Genomic DNA, 11,316 nt, shown 5'->3' with positions numbered 1-11,316 from the left:
AAAAAAAAAAAAAAAAGACTTTAGCAACTAACTTCTCTGCATCAGCTTACTTATGCAAACCGCCGTCACTTCATAAACAAAAACGAGCTGGAAAGATGGCTCAGGAGGAGCACTTGCAGACACATACATCTGTACAAGCAGGCAAGCACACACAAGTTAAAAAGGAGTGGGGTGTTGGTGTGAAGCAGGCTGCAAGATAACCTTCCATCATTTGGGAAGAAACAAATTATCAGCCAGACTGCCTTGCTCTGCAGGGGTAAAGAGGCAGCTTACCTGGTTTTGGACCACAGTGAGGCCATTTGTTGGCATGAAGTTATTCCCACTGAAGCTTCCCGGCTCACTCATTCCTGGGTTGCTGATAGATGGTCTCCCTGCAGAGGCCTGAATTAAGAACAAGATCAGAACATTAGAAGTCACCACATCAACCCTACTTCACATAACTTACTAATAAACCACAGGAAACGATTTAATCAGTTTTCCTAGTAACTATTTACATAGGAAAGCTCTAACAAAGAAACCTCCTAAGGAACATAAAATCACCCCAAGGCATGCATTCCCTGTCCCAGGAAAGGAGGCTCTGGCACTGCGATTTCACATGCAAGCTACAGTGGTTTCCTTGGGGCTCGCTCAAGCAAGCATTTATTAACGTGAAACCCTGCTGGGAGAGAAAAGGGCCCAGGTTTGCCTGTGGGCACAGATCCCTGGCATAGGGCTAGCCCACTATGGATAAGGCTGAGAGAAGCACAAATGCTCCACCCTCTTTTAGGTCACTCCATTCTCTGCCTACCACTATCTGGATTATCTCAAATCCTCCTCTGAATCAAGTTCTACCAACGTCTCAAGTCCCTGGCTGCTCCAGGCTTTTGGTCGTTACAGCATCCGACCTCTTAGCAGACAATGCTGCCCACTGCTCCCCAGTGTGCCCCTCCAGGGTTCTTCTCTCGTTCCCACTCATTCCCACTGCACCTTCTCAGAACCCTTCCTCTTTGCAGTGCCTGATGAACAGGACATCCTATAAGTCTTGTACCTACTGTACTGAATGACAGGGTCACACATATCCTGTGAGGTTTAACGCAGTGTGAAAACACAGCAGGAGAAACTCTATTCTATTAGACCATCCAGTCAAACATCCATTAGCTGTCTGTTGTTTGTATGGCGTATAGGTTGGATACAAAATGCTGTTTGGCTTTGAAACTTTTGGTCAGCTATCTTGGTATTGGGTGAGAAACAACTTGCAATTCTGAGAAACTGAATGTTTCACTTAGACTAAAGGACAGTGGTGAAGCTCAGGGAGAGAATGTGTTGAGGACCACGTGATGGCTCAGCAGCTGGAGCTCTTTGAGCTCTTCCTGAATTTGGTTGCAGGTGGCGCACAGCTTGTAGCCCTACCTGCAGGGGATCCCTCACACACCACACAGAAACATGAAAATATAAATGTTAAGTTTGTTTTCCCAGAAAAGGGAGGAGTTGGCTGCAGCTGCTCACCTGGCTGTTGGACTTGCTGAGCATCATGTGTGAATTGACCACTTCCAGGATGTGTGCGGTGAACTCATTCATGTCTTCCAGAGGAATGATCTTAAAGGCCACCAAGCTCTTTTTGTTCTATTATAAGTAAGAGGAAAATATAAGTAAAAGACAAACATATCCAAGTGTCGTTCTGGGCAAAGCACTGCCTTTTTCCTTGGTTATATTTCTCAATATGGGAAAAATGCCTGTTAGACTTAAAAAATGTGAATGTGGGCACATGTACCACTGTATGCAAGGGAAGTCAAGAGGGTAGACTTGGTGTGTTGATTCTCACTTCCCACCTCAAATAGGTTGTCTTTCTACTATACACACCCAACCAGCGAGGCAGCCCCAAACCTTCTGGAGACTCCTGACTAGCTCCCAACTCCTCAGAGGTGCATTACAGAGGCTCAGGTAGTCACCTGGCTTTTACACAGCTCCTGAGGATTTGAACTCAATAACTCAGTTCCCTATCATTTGCACGGCACGTGTTAGCTACCCAGTGGGCAATCTCTTAGCTTTACTTTTTTTTTTTTTTTTTTTTTTTTAAAGATTTATCTATTATATCTTAAGTACACTGTAGCTGACTTCAGACACACCAGAAGAGGGCATCAGATTTCATTACGGATGGTTGTGAGCCCCCAAGTGGTTGCTGGGATTTGAACTTAGGACCTTTGGAAGAGCAGTCAGTGCTCTTAACTGCTGAGCCATCTCTCCAGTCCCTCTTAGCTCTACTTAATTTTCTTTTGTGAGGCAAGGTTTCACTATGTAGTCTTAGCTCTCCTGGAGCTACACCATGTAGACCAGGTTGACCTAGAACTCATCAGCCTTTTTGAGGCAGGGCCTCACTATGTAGCCCTGGTTGTTTGGAACTCACTATGTAGACTAGGGTGTGCTCAAACTCAGACATTTATCTGCCTCTGTGTCCTGAGGAAAAAGGAAAACGCCTATGTGCCACCACACATGGCTTTAATGTCTATTTTAAGATAGAACCTAGATATGTCCTCTCAATGAAGAGAACCAAATATCTTCTCATTTAATATGCAGACTTGATTATTACGGATAATTACTCATTCTTCTCATGAAGACATAAATTCAGAAATTTATAATTCTTTTTGTTTTTTTCTGACAGCACTTGTATAATAGCCCAGCAGTCCTGCAATTCGCTCTATCCTACAATTCACTCTATAGACTAGGCTGGCCTTGAACTCAGATACCTGCCTGCCTCTGCCTCCCTCGTGCTGGGGTTAAGAGGGCACACCACCACCACAAGTCATGTGACAGGTTCTCTTCTTGTTCACCAATGTGTGTGTCAAGGCAGCGTGTCTGTGAGCTTCAGGGGTTGCTCCACCTCTCTCTCTCCAAAGGAGCACTGAAGTTGTTTATAAGTATGCGCTAACAAGTCTGGTGAACCTCATGTCTTCATCTCCACCATCTCCCCAGCTCTAAAGCTACTATCTTACTTGACATTACCTGGAAAGACCTGAGGTGGCCAGCAACTTTGACGTATGTTTCAGGAGGAACCACGGTGTTCTCACCACTGGCATCCTGACAGATAAAATAGAAACACATCACTGGTTTTTTATTTACTTTTAATTTTTTGATAGGGTTTCGTGTAACACAGGCTTATCTTCAAACTTAATACATAGCCAAGGATGACTTTGAACTTCTTCCTGTTTCAAGAACTGGATTACAGCCCTGTAAGTGTCACATACAACTTATTTGGTGCCAGAGATAGAACTGCCTGTTATTTTGTTACTGTTTGGTTTTTGTTTCTTTTGCGCCCCCCCCCCCAGGTGTGAGAGACAAACAAGAGAGAGACAGACAGAGGGTCTTCTAAATGCAATCTACATCTCTTGGAACTATGTAATAACTCAGGATAGTTTAGAACTTACGGCAAGCCGGGCGTGGTGGCACACACCTTTAATCCCAGCACTCGGGAGGCAGAGGCAGGCGGATTTCTGAGTTCGAGGCCAGCCTGGGCTACAAAGTGAGCTCCAGGACAGTCAGGGCTATACAGAGAAACCCTATCTCGAAAAACCAAAGAACTTACGGCAAAATCTTCTGATTTAGCTTCCTCACTGCCAATATAATACACACAATCCAAGCACACCAGGGTGGTCAACAGTATTTAATCATCCCCCCCACCCTGACATTTTGTGCGTGTGCCCCTTGGTGAGTGAATGGAGGTCAGAAGACATGTGGGAAGTTGGTTTCCTCCTATCACATAGATTATCATTAAATTTACCAGCTGAGGGCTGGAGTGATGGCTCAGCGGTTTCTCTATGAAGCTCTGGCTGTCCTGGAACCCACTTTGTAGACCAGGCTGGCCTCAAACACAGAAATCCACCTGCTTCTGCCTCCCAAGTGCTGGGATTAAAGGCATGCGTCACCACCGCCTGGCAATAAATCCTTTGGGCCAGAGCGATCAGGGCCGGAACAGGGCTGGAGCAAGCAGAGGCCCTGAGTTCAATTCTCAGCAACCACATGATGGCACACAACCATCTGTATAGCTACAGTGTACAAAAATACATAAATAAATAAATAAATAAAATCTTAAAAAAAAAAAAAAAAAAAAGTAAGTTCACCAGCTTCCAGCTAAGCCATCTTATTCATCCCTGGTCAATACTTTTATGTGTTACAGGTATAGGAGTATGTCTGTGTGCTAGGTGTGTTCTTGGTGCCAATGGAAGCCAGAAGAGGATGTCAAATCCACTAAAACTGGGGTTACAGAAGCAGTGAGCTGCCGTGTGGATACTGAGAATTCTCTGGAAGAGCAACCAATGTTCTTAACTGCTGACTCCTCCAGCCTGCCTGGTCAATACCCTTAAACTAAATCTTGGTCCACATCCTTGTTTCCTGACTGTCCAGGAACTCACTTTGTAGACCAGGCTGGCCTGGAACTCAGAAATCCACCTACCTCTGCCTCCCAAGTGCTGGGATTTGAGAAGAACAATGGCTTTTTTTTTGAATTTTGGCCTAAAAGGGTCAGAGCAGTCAATTAGGGGAAAGTTCAGGAGCCGTCACTCCTGGAAGGGAGACATGTCCTAACATAACTTTCTGTGAGCCAGTGTTTTTCCTTGTTCCTAGTTAAGAGTTAACATCTGCCTGAGAGGAGGATGTCCTTGGGATTGATGATAAACAGTCCCTACTTCTGAAGAAGTTCTTATTATGAGAAAATGAATCAAAGTATAATAATATTGTGTTAAGTCTGAGTAAAGGTATTGTTTTTGAGCAAAAATTGCAAAGTCATACCCCATGTTTATAAGCTGAAAAAAATCAGTAAAGCTTTGCTACTTGCCACCAGAGCAATAGTCAGTCTGTCCCTTTAAGGCGTTCCCGAAGCTGGTCTTCGTCAAGGATTAAAGGCGTGTGCCACCACTGCCTGGTGGTACACATCTTTAATTGTTTCCTTTATGTAAATCTGTAGTTCTGGGGTTTGTTTTCTTTTTTTTGAGACAGGTTTGTGTGCCTGTGTGTGTGTGTAGCCCTGGTGGTCCTGGAACTCTCTCTATAGATAAATGAGTGTGGCCTTGAATCCAGAGATCTACCCGCCTGTTTTCTGAGGGCTAGGATTAAAGCATGTATCACCAAGCCCACAAAGGTCAATGTTTTTTGTTTTTTTGTTTTTCTTTTTTCTCTTTTTTTGAGACAGGGTTTCTCTGTGTAGCTCTGGCTCTCCTGGAACTCACTTTCTAAACCAGACTGCTCAGCGGTCAATGATTTTTAACTGATGATTTCAGTACATGGTGACTTTTGGGAACACACACTAGAGTTTATACTCTATTTTATTTTTTAAACATTTATTTATTTATTTTATTTTATATGAGCACACTGTAACTGTTTTCAGACACACCAGAATAGTGCATGAAGATCCCATGACAGATGGTTGTGAGTCACCATGTGGTTGCTGGGAATTGAACTCAGGACCTCTGGAAGAGTACTCAGTGCCCTTAACCACTGAGCCATCTCTCCAGTCCAAGTTTATACTCTTACTATCAGGGTTGAATGGTAGCGATTTTCTTATTAAAAGGTGGCAAGTCAACAAATGATCGTTTTCAAGATATCACAAGCAGTGGGTGAAGTGCTACTCTCACATAACTTAGAAGCTCTCATTTTCTTTCTTTCTCTCTCTCTCTCTCTCTCTCTCTCTTTCTTTCTTTCTTTCTTTCTTGGTTTTTCGAAACAGGGTTTCTCTGTGTAGCCCTGGCTGTCCTGGAACTTACTCTATAGACCAGGCTGGCCTCGAACTCAGAAATCTGCCTGCCTCTGCCTCCCGAGTGCTGGGATTAAAGGTGTGTGCCACCACACCTGGTAGAAGCTCTCATTTTCAATGCTTACTAGGTGTACTGGCTAGTTTTGTGTTAACTTGACACAGGCTGAAGTTATCACAGAGAAAGGAGCGTTAGTTGGGGAAATGCCTCCATGAGATCCAGCTGTGGGGCATTTTCTCAATTAGTGATCAAGGGGGGAAGGGCCCCTTGTGGGTGGGACCATCTCTGGGCTGGTAGTCCTGGTTCTATAAGAGAGCAGGCTGAGCAAGCCAGGGGAAGCAAACCAGTAAAGAACATCCCTCCACGGCCTCTGCATCAGCTCCTGCTTCCTGACCTGCTTGAGTTCTAGTCCTGACTTCCTTGGTGATAAACAGCAATGTGGAAGTGTAAGCTGAATAAACCCTTTCCTCCCCAACTGCTTCTTGGTCGTGATGCTTGGGCAGGAATAGAACCCTGACTGAGACACCGGGCCTACCTGCCTCACTGCCGCCCTTTTTACAAGTAACCTGTTTATCTTTCTTTGTCCGGTTCTCTAAGGTAAAGCTACTTGTTTTCACTTTGCAGAGCTTTGTATTAAAGAGACTGAGTACGTCCCAGTATGATTCCCATTCATACAGTATTTAAGCAGTATTTATTCAAGGCCCACTATGTGATGGGGACCATTCTAGGTACTGGGGGCAACAGTAACCAAAAGAACTGTTCTTAGAGAACTCACTTTCTATTCTCCTACACAATATTTTAGGTGGTTTTAATTTTTTTTCTTTAAAGATTTATTTATTATATGTAATTGCACTGTAGCTAACATCAGACACCCTAGATTTGAACTCAAGACCTTTGGAAGAGCAGTCAGTGCTCTTACCCGCTGAGCCATCTCACCAGCCACAGTTTTAAGTTTTTATGAATCAATTAAGCTCTCGCTTTATGGTTTTTACCTTTGGTATCTTGCTTATGAAGTTTTATACCAAGAGAAACCTTTAACAGGCTAAAACGGAAAGAGCTCAACATCCAAAGCCCCAACGTAGCCCCCCCCTCGATCCAAGAGAAGACACTTACGTCCGTGTCAACCCACTGCCGAACATCCATGGGCGCAGCCGTCATATCGTCTATCTTGTAAACAATGTTGGTCGGAGCCTTCTCCGCATGTCTGATTATCCCCACGATAGTGACCTGGGATAGAGAAAGAACATACACAGTCTGATTTTCCTGGAAATCAAAGCAAGACGCACATATGTACACAATTAATAAAACTTTTTTTTTTTTTGAGATAGTCTGTTTATATGGGCCACGGTGCAGGGGTCGGAGGACATTTTAGGGAGCCGGTTCTTTCTCGAATGCAGAACGTGGGGACTGAACTCAGGTCATCAGGCTTGTGCAAAAGGCCCAAGCACTTTCGTTACTAGTTACTTACTTTTCAATTAAGGTTTCCTTGCATATGAGGGAAGGGTATGCACAAATGAGCAGACAGATGTGCAATGCCCTTGCTGGAGGACATTGGTTGTCCAGGTCTAGCACTATTGCTTTTATTCCCTTGACACAGAGTCTCTCAGTGAACCTGGAGCCAGCAAGGACCCAGGGGAAGCAAGCCTGGCTTTGTACATGCATACGGGTCTGACACTGGTCCTCACGCTTGCGCAGCCATCTTTCCTCATTTCCTATCCCAAAACGGTTCTTCCACCAAATCTTACAGACCTGCGAAATCTCAACATCTCCAATTCTGAACACTTCATCAGTCAGAGTAGCAGAAAGCAGCTGAGATATGGTACAGGGCACAATGTGCTGGGCTCGGACTCTCTGAAAAGAAAAAGTACGCACAAAGTCAACCCAAGAGGTAACAGTCACTCATTTAATCTTTGCATGTGCCAAGCACTTTAAATATACCAGTCCTGGAATTCCAAAACCAAGTTCTCCTTACTTCAAAAGAGATAGAAAACAAGGCCAGAAAGTTAACATTTGATTCATCTTCCTCTCCCTCCTAAGTGCTAGGACTCAGAGTGTGTGCTACTATACACAGCAAATGCCACACTTCTGAATTCAAGTCCACAGGGATCTGATGCTAGACCTCCAGGTGAATATGACTGTATCGTATTAGAGTCAGGACAACATAGGATAGCCTGTCTTTAGAACGCATCGCAGGGCTAGGCAGTGTTGGCCCATGGCTCTAATCCCAGCACTTGGGAGGCAGAGGCAGGTGGACTTCTGAGTTCAAGGCCAGCCTGGTCTACAGAGTGAGTTCCAGACAGCCAGGGCTACAGAGAGAAACCCTGTCTCAGAGAGGTGGGGGCAGAAAGAACACATCCCAGACATAGTAGGAGCAAAGTGTTCAGGGCACCATCGAGACCACGGGGTGTTGTGGAAAGGCTTGAGAAATGACAAGCATGAGAAATGACAGGCAAAAAAAGACTTAGAAGATGCTCTAGGTTTCTTGATAAAATGGAAGAAGTTAGAAGTATAGCTCCTTTTAGGAGATATTCTGGCAACCAGACAACAGTCTCTGTAGAAAACCTGTTGAGTATAGCCAAGCTGGGCATCTTTGGGCATCTTAAAGGGAGTTAGATGGAGTGGGCAGAAGAGCATCTAAAGAAGACACTCAATCACCTCTCAGTCTACAAGCAATGTAGTTTGTTCTGTTTTTTTAAGACAGGATTTTTTAGGATGGAGTGATGGCTCAGTGGTTAAGAGCACTGACTGCTCTTCCAGAGGTCCTGAGTTCAATTCCCAGCAACCATATGGTGGCTCACAACCATCTGTAATGAAATCTGATGCCCTCTTCTGGTGTGTCTGAAGACAGCTATAGTGTATTTAAATATAATAAATAAATCTTAAAAAAAAAAAAAAAAAAGGACGGGATTTTCTGTGTAGTCCTAGATGTAATCCCAGCACACAGGAGACAGACAAGGCACTAGGGTCACCACAAATTCATGATCTACACATCGCAAGTTCCAGGCCACACACAAGTGGATAGTAAAAACTTATCTCAAAAATGAAACAAAGGAAACATCACAAAAGCCTTCAACTCAACATTATTTCTGCCTTAGCATTAGTACTAATGTAAACAAAAGACCTCATCTGATACATTATGGACGGAAACGCCCCTATTTGGGATCTCAGAAATGTTTATGGGCAATTTCCAACATCAGAACCATACCTACATATATACATGGGATCTGATGCCCTCTCCTGGTGTGTCCGAGGACAGCTACCGTGTACAGGCAGGTGGATCTCTTGAGTTCCAGGCCAGCCAGAGCCACAAACACCTCCAAAACACTTGGTCATACAATGAATATGTACAAGGCAAAAAAAAAAAAAAAAAAAGCCAGCAGATTAAGGCTTATAGTGTCCTTCCTGTCAGATACCAACAGGAAATAACCCCTAACCTGTTTTGAACACAGTGGACTCTTGTTCTTCAGGGATTTTAGTAGTCCCAGCTGAGGCCTGAGGACAACGACATTAAACCCTGCTAAAGCACATTCCATGGCAGCCCAAGGGTAGTCAGGAAAATGGAGGCTGGGCCAACCACCGCACGTTTGCCAAACAATAAAAATAAAAATAAAAACAAAACCCTGTTCCCCACTTGCCATACAAGACAAGGTAGGCAACGGACAGCGTCTGACACCTTGGGGTGTGCCACCCTCCCGCACGAAAACACGTTCCCTCCCGGCCAGGACACCAATGAGAACGGAGCCGTCGGTCTACGTACCGATTTCTTCTCCGCCTGCGACGGTGTGGGCGACCCGAAGCCACCGGGGGACTGCGTGTAGCCGCCTGCTCCGCCATAGGAGGAGCTGCTGAAGCTTTCGAATCCGCCTGGCGGGGAACGACAGTGGTCAGAGTCTGCGCTGCGCTCCCCAACTCTCTAGCTGGCGACCGCTGTCCCCGCCGCCCCAGCCGCGACCATCCCCCTGCCACCCCGCGAACGCCGCCGATCCCGCCTCGGGCCTCTCGCTCCGCCCCGGCCCTCCCGCGCGAGACTCGCCCGCTCCCGACACCCTCGCGTGACTCTCCCCACGCCCGCCATTACTATTCCACATCCTGGTCGCAGTTCTCCCGAGAGAGCGGCCCCAGAAGCTCGGACACGAGAGCCGAGAAGACTCGGGAACTCTGTGCCGCTCCGGCGTGGCAGCCTTGTGGCTACTTTGCACTGGCGCCACAAACTCCTTCCCGCGAAGGGACAGCCAATCAGCGCCCAGGACACATCTACCTTCAGCCAATCAGAACTCACGAATCCCCCCTCTTTTTTTTCCGGTATCAAGGCCAAGATTAGGAAAAACACACGGCCCCAAGAAGGAATGGAAGCTTGCGCGGCCATCTTTACTGAGGGCAAATTTCCGCTAGGGCAGTATTCAAGCAAACAACCAATCAAAACAAGACTTCCGGGGCCATCCTAAAGCATTCCTCACCCCCCCCATCCCCGTCAAGGGTGCGACCCTACGTCACTTCCGCCGCTTGCTACTCCCCTTTTCCCGCCAAACTGCTAATTTTCTTATCTTCCAGTAGGTCCTGAGTTCAATTCCCAGCAACCACAAGGTGGCGCATAACCATCTGTAATGGGGCTCTGATGCCCTCTTCTAGTGTGTCTGAAGACAGCTACAGTGTACTCATATACCTGAAATCAATAAAATAAGTCTTTCTTTGAAAAAAGAAAATCGCCAAGTATTGCAATTCAATTTCAGCACTCAGGGCACAAGCAGGAGGATCTCTGCGAGTTCGAGGCCAGCCTGATCTGCATTGCAAATTCCAGGCTAGCCAGGGCTACATGATGAAACCCTGTCTCAAAAAAAAAAATAAAAGAAAAGAAATGAAATTTTTCCTGTAGGGTCACAGATTGTCTCCATGATCATTGAGCCTGTAAGAAACCTTATGGTGTGGGGGCTGGAGAGAAGACTCAGCGGTTAAGAGCACCAACTCCTCATCCAGAGGTTCTGAGTTCAATTCCCAGCTCACAACCATCTGTAATGGGATCCGATGCCCTCTTCTGGTGTGTCTGAAGACAGCTACAGTGTACTCATATAAATAATAAATAAATAAAACTTAAGAAGAAAGCAAGAAAGAAACCTCACGGAGACCAGCGAGATGACTCAGCAATCTTGAGGCTATCTGAGGTTGATCCTCAGGACCTGTGTGGTAGTGGAAGGAGAGGCTCAACTGTTAGTCCCACTGAAGAGAGTAAAGATGATTAACCAATTTTTGGTCAAGTTAAGCAAGCTTTATTTTGTCTGAGAAGTCTATCTCTCTAAATTGGGGTTTGAGAAAACAGCATGGAACACAAAAGTTGAGCAAACCTGCAAGAATATGGGCATTTTCAAGGGTTATGTAGGCACTTGGATGAACATTTCAGTATTATTTGGCAGAACATCCATTAGACTGAAATCAGGGTGTGGAACCTGTTGAAATTCAGAAAGTTGGTCAAGACCTTGTCAACTTAGCCTGGCATGGTGGCACACCCCTTTAATCCCAGCACTTGGGAGGCAGAGGCAGGTGAATTTCTGAGTTCGAGGCCAGCCTGGTCTACAGAGTGAGTTCCAGGACAGCCAGGGCT

The 11,316-nt window shown here is 45.6% G+C and overlaps 1 protein-coding gene across 1 annotated transcript in view; it reads right to left on the bottom strand.

Moving 5' to 3' along the window:
* Positions 1–9,906, bottom strand: part of Rpa2 (replication protein A2) — a 12,446-nt gene extending 2,540 nt beyond the window's left edge. The window contains 7 exon segments of the mRNA XM_029540073.1: positions 224–381; positions 1,486–1,602; positions 2,980–3,054; positions 6,834–6,947; positions 7,470–7,571; positions 9,478–9,584; positions 9,799–9,906. Of these exon segments, the coding sequence (XP_029395933.1) occupies positions 224–381; positions 1,486–1,602; positions 2,980–3,054; positions 6,834–6,947; positions 7,470–7,571; positions 9,478–9,584; positions 9,799–9,808 (683 nt within the window). The 5' untranslated portion in view covers positions 9,809–9,906.
* Positions 9,907–11,316: the final 1,410 nt, after the last annotated feature.

The sequence above is a fragment of the Mus pahari genome, chromosome 6 (assembly GCF_900095145.1).
Source record: "Mus pahari chromosome 6, PAHARI_EIJ_v1.1, whole genome shotgun sequence".
In the NCBI taxonomy this organism is placed as follows: domain Eukaryota; kingdom Metazoa; phylum Chordata; class Mammalia; order Rodentia; family Muridae; genus Mus; species Mus pahari.
This window is presented reverse-complemented; position numbering and strand designations above follow the sequence as displayed.